At 43.6% G+C, this 14,594-nt stretch overlaps 1 protein-coding gene across 1 annotated transcript in view; it reads right to left on the bottom strand.

The window, feature by feature from the left end:
• Nucleotides 1-2,259, bottom strand: part of LOC131956211 (epoxide hydrolase 1-like) — a 6,696-nt gene extending 4,437 nt beyond the window's left edge. Inside the window, exons 1-3 of the mRNA XM_059320627.1 lie at nt 2,200-2,259; nt 1,116-1,240; nt 727-839 (exon numbers count right to left, since the gene is read on the bottom strand). Coding sequence (XP_059176610.1) covers nt 727-839; nt 1,116-1,240; nt 2,200-2,259 — 298 coding nt within the window. The remainder of the gene's footprint in view (nt 1-726; nt 840-1,115; nt 1,241-2,199) is intronic.
• Nucleotides 2,260-14,594: the final 12,335 nt, after the last annotated feature.

Here is a 14,594-nt window from a genome sequence, read left to right as displayed (position 1 = left end):
GGGGCAGGGCAGATGAAGTAGAGTTCATATGTTTCAATGACCTCACCTTATACAGTGGTAGTGTGGTCAGTACTTTGCCCAACCGCCTAAGTTTTCCCTAATGTGAGTCACGTCCCCATCAGAGTTGGATGAACTTAAGGGCGACAGTGGGATCAGCGTGGTCGATTCGGTAAAGACGATAGTTGCTAAACCGAAAAGTCTCGAGTTCGAACCCTCGGTCAGGTGAGGCTAGATAGCTGGGGACAACAACTCTTCCAGGAGAGACAACTCCACACTTAAACAACTGCTGCCTTGAAGTTCGTTCTTAGTTGGACAAAGGTTATTGAAGCAAATCCAATAAGAAAAGCAGGTTGAAGTCGGAGTCAACGGCCGATATAACGCATAATCAGTTGACGCGTAATATTAAGTTGTGTTAAAGGATATCCCTTCCACCACAAGAATTTAGAAGGAAAAAGAAAAAGGGCGTTTGTAAAACATTTTTTGTTGCGTAGCCAGGAATTGGTCATGGTAGGTCATATATACATATATATATATACATATATATATATATACACATATATATACATATATATATATATATATATATATATATATATATATATATATATATATATATATATATATATATATATAGGGGAGTCCATGGGAGGGGTTATAACCCCCCACTATCCCGCCCCCCCCCCTTTGCCTACGCCACTGAATACAACATGTTAGTTTATCACTCACCTAAGGCAACGATAGTCCTTTTAATGTCAGACAGAAGTATGGCCATCGAATATTCAGTCAGCTTGCTGGGTTTTTCTGACTCTCCGCAGCCTCTGGTGTCGATAGCAACCACCCTGTTGATTAGAACATGTTTAATTAAGTAATAATGTCAGGGTAGAGCGAGACATATTGTATCGGTTCCCAGAAAAATGCGCAAATGGAAAACTTCGCAAACAGAAAAATGCGCAAACAGAAAAAAGTCCTTTTAGAACTATTCAATTCGGGAATGCACTGTACTTATGTTACCTGTAATCCTTTTGGAACTTTTTAATTTGGTAATATGACATCAATCTGTTACCTGTAATCCTTTTGAAACGCTTAGATTAGGAAATGCACTGTACTTAAGTTACCTGTAATCCTTCTGGAACTCTTTGATTTGATGCCTCCACGAGAACCAGAACTCAGGGAAGCCGTGAATGAACAGCATCAGAGGTTTACCCTCAGGTCCGCTAGCCACGTAGTGAAGCTTGATGCCCTGTAGAAGTACACGTCACGTAAGTAAACGTATGCATAGTTTCTTCCAGGCATCCCTACGCGGGGGGGGGGGGGGGGCGGGGTTAGCGCCCCCCCCCCCCCAAATTTAAATTTTAAGTGCCCCCCTTCCCCCCCGGAGAAAAAAAGTCTGGAAGAAACACTGAACGTAGTCACGAGAGTTTCTGAACTACTCCCTACAGGACACAATTGATGAAGATTGCATTCGGTACATTTTTCACATTTTATGTCTGTTTATAACTGTTTTCGCCAGACGGTCCCATTAGATGTGCCATTAAATTCTATTAAATACGTGAAATGTTAAAAAGTAGGCTATAGTAGGTCGTCCCCCCAATGACGTCACACTCCTAAGGCGGTGAGTGGTGTTGGTTGATGTGAGGGGTGCGTGTTTGGATTCAAAGTTTTGTTACGAGGGGGAGGTTCAGAATGTGTAACTACACAATTTCGGATTTCAAAAAATAGTATATTAAACTGAGTATCAGCCTTTATTTTCAAAAAGTAGCATATTAAACTGATTTTCGCGTGTTAAAAAGGCTTATTTGTAAGCTGAAAGAAACTTCGATTTATCTACACCATGTTAATTGAGTTCAGCGAATTTTTTGAGAAAAAAAAATCGTGGTTTTTAATAAACAAAAACAGCAATTTTGTCGGATGGATAATAAGTTTAGGTGTGTCGTTAGTTTGTGGAGGGGGTCTGGCTTTTTGTGGCGATGTGATACAACGGGGGAGGGAGGTAAATACGTTTATTTTAAAAACTTGATATCGTTTGTTGATAACCCCTTTATTTAACCTAGCTTTAAAAAATGTGATTACCTTTAATGCGAGAATTCCGTGTGTCCCGTAATGCGGGTCATCTAGACACGCGGGTCGGCGTATGGGTTGGTGGCGGAAAACTTGACGGACACCGGTCGTGAGAGACTCTCTGGCGATCCTGTATAAAACCCAGAGTCCCTGGGTAAGGGCGACAACCCACAACATGATCTGGTCAAACAACTTTGCCATCGCGAGTTATCCTGTAGTGAAAGTATGTTGAAATAATTCTTTTATAAACATCCAGTTTATTTTAGATATAGCGACATTGTAGGGAATATAAGTTTATTTTAGGACCTTATGTACTTCTAATTAGTTATTTATATGTTTATATGTGCACGCATACTAAAATGCGTTTCAATTAACTTTTTAAGTATTTGAAATAATTTAAATTAAGGATAATCAGTCATAACCAGTTGACACGTACCGCTTAATTGTGTTGGAGGCGTGGTCGAGTCGGCAAAAAGCTCATGGTTGATAAATTCGAACAAAGTCTCGAGTTCAAACCCACTGGCAGATAAATCTCGATCCCCTTCAGCACTAATAATTAAGAACGAAGAAGAAGAAGAAGAAGAACGTTGATAGGTAGTAGATGGCAAGACTATTCATTCGACTTGTAAATCTGTATCAGTCCTCACAAGCCGATGATGAAAACTGTAATACTAAAGCCAACATGCACGGCAAACTGACGCTATAAATTACATGCCTGAGGCGGGGGGGGGGGGGGGGGGGGAAAGAAAAAAAAAGAAAAAAATTCGAACTCACCACAATATACTTTAATATGCAAACCGGTTAAAATTTGGAGGAAAAATACAATTGATGAAAACAAAAGATTTATATAGGCCCTATCCCAGCTTTTAATCACATAAAAAATAAACGACAATATGACAAAATGAAAAACCAACGCCCTACATAACAAGGCTGGTAAGTAGGTCACCAACCAGTTCTACCGCTCATTAATACCTGCATGAGCCATAGAACTGGTTAGGTCAGCCCTAATCTATTCATAATCTACACACTACACCCAAGAACTATACTGCATGTGCTGATCTCTATTATATGTTGCTTGCACAAGCCCTAAGATACATATGTACAATCCCTGTATATAAATATATATATATATATATATATATATATATATATATATATATATATAATATAGGCTACCATATGATACACAATACATGTTGCACAATCAAATAATGCTGATACCCAAAAAGGCGTATACAACTGGGTGGATAATTACTTTGATCTAAATGACGTTTGCTTCCCGTAATTAATAAAATTAAAAATTGTTTACACATTTACTACTTACTTTCTATATAATTTTTTGCGTCCTGTAAAGACAATCAAATACACACGAAAACAAAAGCGCGATGTAAACACACTAAAAACAACAGCCCGTTTAAAATGCAATCTGCTTTTGTGAAATAAAATAATGCAACGCGGCGTTGAAGAGAAAAGTCTGACAAATGTGAAAGTTCCAGTTTATTCGGCCTCGGCTAGCCTTGACCTTTCGTCGATAGTTCCAGTTTTTGTACGTTTTATTTTGCCAACTGTATGCAACCAGCAGACGCGATTATTTTTGTGTTGTGTAGCTCGTCTCGCGAGTCCGACACGACAGTGGCGTAGCGAGGTCGGGTGTCACCCGGTGCGGCACTTAATGGTGTCACCCCCTCAGAGGCGTAGCGACCCTTCCCGGGGACAAACTTTCAAATTTTCGATTTGCACCCCCCCTCGAACTTTCGATTTGCACCCCCCCTCCTCAAGTTTTTCTCTATATATTTTGCTATTTTTTGCCTTGGTGTCACCCCCCTAAATGGTGTCACCCGGTGCGGTCCGCACCCCCCGCCCCCCCTCGCTACGCCCCTGCGACACGACACGGTTATTTTTGACTGTCGAGGGGAAGAAAATGTTCTAATTCTATCTCAAAGCACTGAATAAGGTTTATTTTTTTTCTGCGTTTTAAGATACAAGATGAGTTCTAAAACGTATTCTTTGAGTTTATTAGCATTGCAAAGAAAACCAGACTGCTAAAGCTATAGACGACCTATTATGAGGTGGCTCAATGTCAGACATGTTAGACATTGCGTGACACCTAACTCAGTGTCTTTACCAGTGTTTCTTCCAGACTATTTTTCCACGGGAGGCACTTGAAATTTTCAGGGGAGCGGACTAAAATTTCCGGGGGGGGGGGGGGGGAAGGAGAGAGAAACTCTCAATAGTATATATTTTTAATATAACTTCCATTTCGTTCGGGGGGTGGGGGGGGGGGCGAAGAGACGCCGGGAAGAAACGCTGGATTTCATTGATGCCTATTCGATAAGTGTAGGCCTATAAGTCCAGGCACCGAAACCACTGTATAAAACAATTTAGACAAAACAAAAGGCAGGCAACTATGGGTGAGATGCGACGAGTGATTTATAGATGGATAACTCTGTTTGAAACTCAATATAAGCAGGGGAAAATACGTGAAAAAAAACAACAACAGCGGAAAGATACAAGGGAAAATATTATTTAAGCTCCTTCGGTCAAAAATTTTACAAGAAAATATCAACCCTATTTTATAGGATATCGTATTAGGTATGGGTTTTATAGTAGGTTTAAATATTTGTTTTTTTTTTAAAAATCTATAACTTAAGCGTGTGCGATGTCGAAGGAGATGGGGTATTTTGCACCCCCTCAAACTTTTTATTTGCACCCCCCCCCCCTCAAACTTTTCATTTGCACCCCCTTCTTCAGACTTCCGATTTTACACCCCCCCCCCGCTCAACCTTTATGTATCTACCGAGGAGTCTATTGGGGGGTGTTCTGAGCCCCCTAACCCCCCCCCCCCCTTCCCCTGTCTACGCCACTGGCTCAACCAAAATGTAAGTCTGCAGTAAAAATTTGGTCGATTGTAACGACTGTTTGCCGCACCTCGTAGTGTCTCCACGCCTTCCCAATATATATATATATATATATATATATATATATATATATATATATATATATATATATATATATATATATATATATATATATGACACTGGTAGACTGGTCAGATGTGGCACTGGTAGCTCTACTATCCACTATCTATTGGTCTCAAGTTCGTATCCCGGGCTCGAGTTTGTTTTGTTATATGTCCATCCAACTGTGATGGGTACCTGGCTCGCATTAACAAAGTAAAGGCGGCTGGGGGCGCAGAAATAACCACACTAACTCTTGTAAGCATAGGACACAGAACACTCTACTTCATCTACGCTATTAACCGCTTAACTAATAGTTAACTTTGCTTTCATATCACACCTCATATCGCTCATTCATCACTCCGCCATCTCCCCCGCTTCTCATCATTGTGTGTTTTAAGAGCACATCTCTATAATCTCTGCACACCAGTTTATATTTAGATTCTCTCATGGCGTCTTTCTGCACGGTGTTACTTCCGTTTAATATGAAAGTAAAGCTCAGTATCATTGATGATTCTTTGTTAAAATCAGCTATAATGTAATAAAGGGTTTGTGTCCAATGATCCTAATGTGATCCTGTAATAAAACGTGTGTTTTCCACAGTATCCTTATCATGACGATAATCTGTGGTGCTATTTGTGTAGTGATGGCATTCATCATACAAGCAGGTACTTTGTTGTGTTTCAGCCTGGTATCCTCTAGCACAGAGGCGTAGCGACCCTTCCCGGCGAGGGGGGACAGACTTGCAATTCGGCGCCCCCACCGCATATATTTTTTTATATTTATAATGCAAAATTGCAGCTAAAATGAGCTTATAATTTTTTCCAACCCATTTTGGCGCCCGGGGACATATTTACCGCCCCCCCCCCTCGCTACGCATCTGCTCTAGCTTCAGCACACAAAAACTGGTCAATAAAAAATGTGTAAACCTCTGTCTTAAAGACTTAATTTACACGCAGATTTTCCCATAAATAAACGCATGCTTTGAACGACAAACACACATTCCCGCGTGTATGTAACGTCATACAATCAAACACACCATCCACGCGCGCATTCACACGTTAAGAGGATTTGTTTGTGTTTGTTGACTACGTGTTTGATTTCTTGAATAACATTACACGTTTAAGTTCTTTTTCTTATCAAACATAGCCAACAAATTATGTCATTCATGTACACATTCGTACATTGTTCACAATAACTATAGGCCTGCATTTGATAACGACATATTCAGGTAGACTAAATAAATGTACAATTGTGAACCCCACGCAGACTAAACAACTGTACCCCACCCCCACACACAGACTGTACCACCCCCGCCTCACCACAGACTTAACGAACCACACCCCCACACAGACTAAATGTACCAGAACCCCACACAGACTAAATGTACCCCACCCACACACACTAAATGTACCAGACCCCCAACACAGACTAACTGTACCCCACCCCCACACAGACTGTACCACCCCCCACCACAGACTAACTGTACCCCACCCCCACACAGAGTGTACCCCACCCCCACACAGACTAAATGTACCACACACCCACACAGACTGTACCCCCCCCCACCACCGACTTATTGTACCACACCCCCACACAGACTAAATGTACCCCACCCCCACACAGACTGTACCCCACCCCCACACCCTCACACAGACTGTACCCCACCCCCACACAGACTAACCACACCTGTCCACCACCATCCAGGTACCCCCAGTGAGGCGCATCTCACCAAGTACGTCATAGCCTGGCCTGTCGAGCCCCACCGAGGGTCATCTGAGTTCTTGATCAGCACCGTGACCGTTACAGACATTTCGGTAAGGCAGTGGCGTAGCGAGGTCGGGTGTCACCCGGTGCGCGGCACTTAATGGTGTCACCCCCCCCCCCAGAGGCGTAGCGACCCTTCCCGGGGACAAACTTTCAAATTTTCGATATGCACCCCCCCTCAAACTTTCGATTTGCACCCCCCCCCTCGAACTTTCGCTTTGCACCCCCCCCCCCCTCAAGTTTTTGATTTGCACCCCCCCCCTCGAACTTTCGATTTGCACCCGCCCTCAAGTTTTTCTCTATATATTTTGCTATTTTTTGCCTTGGTGTCACCCCCCTAAATGGTGTCACCCGGTGCGGCCCTCACCCCCCGCCCCCCCCCCCCCTCGCTACGCCCCTGCGGTAAGGAGAGGCTCTACTGTGACCGTTACAGACATTTCGGTAAGGAGAGGCTCTACTGTGACCGTTACAGACATTCCGGTAAGGAGAGGCTCTACTGTGACCGTTACAGACATTTCGGTAAGGAGAGGCTCTGCTGTGACCGTTACAGACGTTTCGGTAAGGACAATAGAGGCTCTACTGTGACCGTTACAGACATTTCGGTAAGGAGAGGCTCTGCTGTGACCGTTACAGACGTTTCGGTAAGGTCAATAGAGGCTCTACTGTGACCGTTACAGACATTTCGGTAAGGAGAGGCTCTACTGTGACCGTTACAGACATTTCGGTAAGGAGAGGCTCTACTGTGACCGTTACAGACATTTCGGTAAGGAGAGGCTCTACTGTGACCGTTACAGACATTTCGGTAAGGGGAGGCTCTGCTGTGACCGTTACAGACATTTCGGTAAGGGGAGGCTCTGCTGTGACCGTTACAGACATTTCGGTAAGGAGAGGCTCTACTGTGACCGTTACAGACATTTCGGTAAGGAGAGGCTCTACTGTGACCGTTACAGACATTTCGGTAAGGAGAGGCTCTACTGTGACCGTTACAGACATTTTGGTAAGGAGAGGCTCTACTGTGACCGTTACAGACATTTCGGTAAGGAGAGGCTCTACTGTGACCGTTACAGACATTTCGGTAAGGAGAGGCTCTACTGTGACCGTTACAGACATTTCGGTAAGGAGAGGCTCTACTGTGACCGTTACAGACATTTCGGTAAGGAGAGGCTCTGCTGTGACCGTTACAGACGTTTCGGTAAGGTCAATAGAGGCTCTACTGTGACCGTTACAGACATTTCGGTAAGGGGAGGCTCTACCGTTACCGTTACAGACATTTCGGTAAGGACAATAGAGGCTCTACTGTGACCGTTACAGACATTTCGGTAAGGAGAGGCTCTGTTGTGACCGTTACAGACGTTTCGGTAAGGTCAATAGAGGCTCTACTGTGACCGTTACAGACATTTCGGTAAGGAGAGGCTCTACTGTGACCATTACAGACATTTCGGTAAGGGGAGGCTCTGCTGTGACCGTTACAGACATTTCGGTAAGGGGAGGCTCTGCTGTGACCGTTACAGACATTTCGGTAAGGAGAGGCTCTACTGTGACCGTTACAGACATTTCGGTAAGGAGAGGCTCTACTGTGACCGTTACAGACATTTCGGTAAGGAGAGGCTCTACTGTGACCGTTACAGACATTTTGGTAAGGAGAGGCTCTACTGTGACCGTTACAGACATTTCGGTAAGGAGAGGCTCTACTGTGACCGTTACAGACATTTCGGTAAGGAGAGGCTCTACTGTGACCGTTACAGACATTTCGGTAAGGAGAGGCTCTACTGTGACCGTTACAGACATTTCGGTAAGGAGAGGCTCTGCTGTGACCGTTACAGACATTTCGGTAAGGTCAATAGAGGCTCTACCGTGACCGTTACAGACATTTCGGTAAGGACAATAGAGGCTCTACTGTGACCGTTACAGACATTTCGGTAAGGAGAGGCTCTGTTGTGACCGTTACAGACGTTTCGGTAAGGTCAATAGAGGCTCTACTGTGACCGTTACAGACATTTCGGTAAGGGGAGGCTCTACCGTTACCGTTACAGACATTTCGGTAAGGACAATAGAGGCTCTACTGTGACCGTTACAGACATTTCGGTAAGGGGAGGCTCTACCGTGACCGTTACAGACATTTCGGTAAGGACAATAGAGGCTCTACCGTGACCGTTACAGACATTTCGGTAAGGGGAGGCTCTACTGTGACCGTTACAGACATTTCGGTAAGGACAATAGAGGCTCTACTGTGACCGTTACAGACATTTCGGTAAGGGGAGGATCTACCGTTACCGTTACAGACATTTCGGTAAGGAGAGGCTCTACTGTGACCGTTACAGACATTGCGGTAAGGGGAGGCTCTACCGTGACCGTTACAGACATTTCGGTAAGGACAATAGAGGCTCTACTGTGACCGTTACAGACATTCGGTAAGGGGAGGCTCTACCGTGACCGTTACAGACATTTCGGTAAGGACAATAGAGGCTCTACTGTGACCGTTACAGACATTTCGGTAAGGAGAGGCTCTACCGTTACCGTTACAGACATTTCGGTAAGGACAATAGAGGCTCTACTGTGACCGTTACAGACATTTCGGTAAGGGGAGGCTCTACCGTTACCGTTACAGACATTTCGGTAAGGAGAGGCTCTACTGTGACCGTTACAGACATTTCGGTAAGGGGAGGCTCTACCGTGACCGTTACAGACATTTCGGTAAGGACAATAGAGGCTCTACTGTGACCGTTACAGACATTTCGGTAAGGAGAGGCTCTGTTGTGACCGTTACAGACATTTCGGTAAGGGGAGGCTCTACCGTGACCGTTACAGACATTTCGGTAAGGACAATAGAGGCTCTACTGTGACCGTTACAGACATTTCGGTAAGGGGAGGATCTACCGTTACCGTTACAGACATTTCGGTAAGGAGAGGCTCTACTGTGACCGTTACAGACATTTCGGTAAGGGGAGGCTCTACCGTGACCGTTACAGACATTTCGGTAAGGACAATAGAGGCTCTACTGTGACCGTTACAGACATTTCGGTAAGGGGAGGATCTACCGTTACCGTTACAGACATTTCGGTAAGGAGAGGCTCTACTGTGACCGTTACAGACATTTCGGTAAGGGGAGGCTCTACCGTGACCGTTACAGACATTTTGGTAAGGAGAGGCTCTACTGTGACCGTTACAGACATTTCGGTAAGGGGAGGATCTACCGTTACCGTTACAGACATTTCGGTAAGGAGAGGCTCTACTGTGACCGTTACAGACATTTCGGTAAGGGGAGGCTCTACCGTGACCGTTACAGACATTTCGGTAAGGACAATAGAGGCTCTACTGTGACCGTTACAGACATTCGGTAAGGGGAGGCTCTACCGTGACCGTTACAGACATTTCGGTAAGGACAATAGAGGCTCTACTGTGACCGTTACAGACATTTCGGTAAGGAGAGGCTCTACCGTGACCGTTACAGACATTTCGGTAAGGGGAGGCTCTACTGTGACCGTTACAGACATTTCGGTAAGGACAACAGAGGCTCTAAAACAATTGTATTTATAGTGTCTGATATCATGAACGTATGCATGCGTAGAGACAATTACAATTGTATGGATATTGTTTGAACGTATGCATGGGTAGAGACTATAATAAAACAACCTATGTCAAGACTCGTTCAAAAATAATGTCACGGTGTTTAAAGCCGAATATCAACACAACACAACACCACCCCCCCCCCCCCCACTATCGTCAAACATCTTTATAAAACTACTTTGAAATGACGTCACACTCCAACCTACCTTTCCGGTTAAACTTCTTCTGCACGTCCCATCTCCCCACCCCCTCCCACAAGCAGTGTGAAATAAGACTATGGATAAATTAAATATGATATATGTCAAACGCAGATGAATACATTGGGCATTGTTAAGCGTGTTTGATTACATCTCACTCGTATGATCAATGTATTTATGAATTCCAATAATGATGACCCCAGGAACTGACTTTAATCTCTAATACACCGACCCTAGAAACTGACTTTAATCTCTAAAACACCGACCCTAGAAACTGACTTAAATCTCTAAAACACCGACCCTAGGAACTGACTTTAATCTCTAAAACACCGACCCTAGGAACTGAGTTTAATCTCTAAAACACCGACCCCAGAAACTGACTTTAATCTCTAAAACACCGACCCCAGAAACTGACTTTAATTGACTGCCAGTTTTACCTCCGATACTTTGATTCCCGATACTCTGACCTCTAACTTGCTGACCTTTGTCATTTTGACCTCTGCTACACCGACACTTACTGACCTTTGACACGTGTACCATGTTCCCCAGATTGACGGTGCCGTGACCACTGATGGCGTGACCTACAAATGGAGGGACACGGTATGGACGGACGGGTGGGAGACCCGGGCCTACGCCCCACCCCTCAACTACACCCAGCACACGTCTCCTCGAGGGTTGCGTAAAGTCCGGTAAACATTTCATCTGGCGTCTGACTGTTGAAAACCTTCAATTAACCAGTGTTTCTTTCATACTTTTTTCTGTCTTCAAACTTTCTTTTCCGCCCCTCGCCCCCCTCCAATCCTTCGTTACACATGGTCACAACATTTTTAACCCTCCCTCCTTAGGAGTCAGTGTTTCTTCCAGACTTTTTTCTCCGGGGGTCCGGGGGGGGGGGGGTAGATTTTTATCTTTCATCTGGTGGTACTTAGCCTCCCCCCCCCCCTCCCTCCGAAGATATGCCTGGAAGAAACTGTGCAAGTAATGCGAGTCGTTTAAAGACTTTTGGCCGACTTCTATTCGACGTTTACGATGTGCTCTTGTACCTTACAATAGTTCATTCTATATTGAGTAACTGTAAAGCGTTAGAGGCTTGTATTTAATCAATCGAGACATCGTAGTTTTCAAGCATAACCTTAGTCATCTCGCAAACTATGGCTACGGCTATAGCTAATGTCTGTCATTTTATCGTCAGCTAATCTTTAGTCATCTCGCAACTACGGCTACAGCTAATGTCTGCCATTTTATCATCAGCCCTTTCTATATTTCCTTAGTCATCTCGCGTGGTCGGGTGATAGAGAGATCGACTGCTATCCCGAAGGTCTCGAGTTCGCAATTCGATCTTGACTACAGTAAGACGTCCATGAGTCGATTCAGCTGTAATGGGTACCTGACCACCTTACGGAAAGTAAAGGCGACCGGTGCTTAGTGCCGACCACACAATCCTACTATACGCCTAACCCTAATAACTAGACTTGAGATTAAATACTATCAACAACCTAACACACCTATTTTTGGAAGAGTCTATTGTTGGGTGAAACCAATAATCAATGGATAATATTTTTCTCAGACACATGGACGAAACATCCCTCATTTTGATAACCTTGACATCTGTCAACAACTTCGCGTTGACCTTGGTTATGTACACCATTGCTGGCACGTTTGAAACGTTTCAAGCCACGCCCACTTCATCCTGGGGGAGGAGCTACTACCCGTTCGCAATGCAGTGAGTTTTGGCATTTAATTACAACAACAGCGGCTGTTTAGAGATATCTTAAGTAGATCTTGATCAACTTTATATTAGGAGGCGGGGCTTCTTTCAAACATTTTTATAAGGATGTGTGGGGGCATCTGAAACTTTTGGGGGTGGAAGGAGCACTTTAAATTTCCGGAGGAGTAGGTCGGACCCTGGTTTGAGCATACTATATTTTATTTTTATTTGTAAATTATATACGTTTTCGTTTCGTCCCTTTCCCTTTTCGCCTGAAAGTATATCATCATGATCATTTTTACTTCCTCGTATACGAATTGTAGAGGAAGTGTTGTAATAGTGCAACAAATCGAAAAATTTCGACGTTTTACACCTCCCAGAGTCGAACAAAACAGTTTTACAATTTTGTCACTCCCGCTCTATTTTTAGTTAAATAGCAGTGAACTAGATAACACTTTTTAAATTTATCTTTGTGAAGTCTTCAACACACACATAATACACACACAACTTACACATACCACACATGCGCGCACAAATATACACGCACAAACGAACGCACGCACACCACACACGTCACGTACACTCACCACACGAAATGTCCCACACACACCTTACACTCAAACCACATTCACAGAAACACCACACACTAGTAGACCGCCCACCCACCCCCGAACTTCTTCTTCTTCTTCGTTCTTAATTTGGTATATGATGGAGGATTTAAACATCGCAGCCAACTTCGTGTATGAACTGGACTGTGGTCTCCAGATCAGCGGGTGCCCCATATAGTTTTTCCTTGAGTGGGGTGTGTAGGGGCCAGTGTTTTGATCGCGCCTGGCTATATAATGGACATTCTTGAAGGACGTGCTCCGTATTCTCCGGGTCCCGAACGAAATGGAATATAAATAGAAAATAATAAATACGTAAAAACTTTTATAATTACAAGCTTTTATAAATGCACTAAAAAGAGGAAAATAATTCAAATTTTATTAAATATAATTCTGCGGATACTTTAAATATAAAAAATTACTTTCTTTAAATATATTAATGCACTACTATTCATACCACTATAAATAAAAGCGTGGGCCGCTTGTTTAAATACTTATTATTATAGCGGCCCAGAAACACTGCACACTACAATTTCGGTGTTCTGGCACTCACAGTTGCGACAAAGAAAACCCTAACCCAACCCCAACTCCTAACCCAACCCAACCCCTAACCCAACCCCAACCCCTAACCCAACTTAATCTGTTCCAGGGCGTCGCCCGTGTTCATCATCGTCAGCGACCTGGCGACCTCGGTCAGCGTGACGTCAGAAAACAGGACCCTGCTGAGGATGCTGGGACAGCGTGGGTCACCCAGGACCACGGGGAACACGCTCGTCTACTCAATGGCAAGGTCAGATCTTGGTCACGTGAATCCAATCAGAGATTTTGTTGGTTGTTCAGATGAAACTAGGTCGCATTTTAGATAGGTGTCTAAATCGATACATTTAGAGTCATTGTAATATTTATGCATTAGTCTGTTTTAGATATACATAAAAATATTCCTTATATATATATATATATATATATATATATATATATATATATATATATATATATATATATATATATATATAATTTCTAGCGAATCCAGTGTTGCTTTCGACTTTTGCTATGCTAAGGAGAGTCCAGGGATCTTGTTAGGTACTGTATTGATGAATAGTTGAAATATCAGTAGTTTAATATTGATGTATGACTTCACATCAATAAAAAAAATGACATTTGATTATTAACGAAACCAGTGTTATAAAATATTAGCATATAGGTCTACCCCTCCTTCCCATATTGCTCAGTATAGCAATCAAATAAATATATCAATCGTTTTTGCGTTTCTTGACGTTCAGCGTATTATTCCTGACTAAATAAGTAATGTAAAATTTCCCTTTCAAACCTGACGGTCTATGGGGCAAGTGAAGTAGAGTTCACTTGTTTCTGTGACCTCGGCATATGAAGAGATGGTGTGGTCAGCACTATGCCCAGCCGCCTTTACTTTCCCTAACTTGAATCAGAGGGGTGGACTCAGGGACGGTCTACTGACTTGAACCCGGATTTGAACTCGAGACTAACGGGCTAGAAGTCCAGATCTCTACCGCTAGACCACTCCGTCCCATAAATAGATTCTAGATCTACATTCTTGGTGCAGTTAATACTAATCACTAAAAGGGACGGCGTGGCCTAGCGGTGGAGAGCTGAACATCTGCCCCACTTGTCTTGGGCACCAACGGAAAAAAGATGATGTTGAAGCTAAATAAAACCAACAGTAAAACCACACATCAAACGGTACTGCGGTGGGTCTATT

This window comes from Physella acuta, unplaced genomic scaffold, assembly GCF_028476545.2.
Source record: "Physella acuta isolate Inbredline_101_S28 unplaced genomic scaffold, ASM2847654v3 ptg001134l, whole genome shotgun sequence".
Lineage (NCBI taxonomy): Eukaryota > Metazoa > Mollusca > Gastropoda > Physidae > Physella > Physella acuta.
This window is presented reverse-complemented; position numbering and strand designations above follow the sequence as displayed.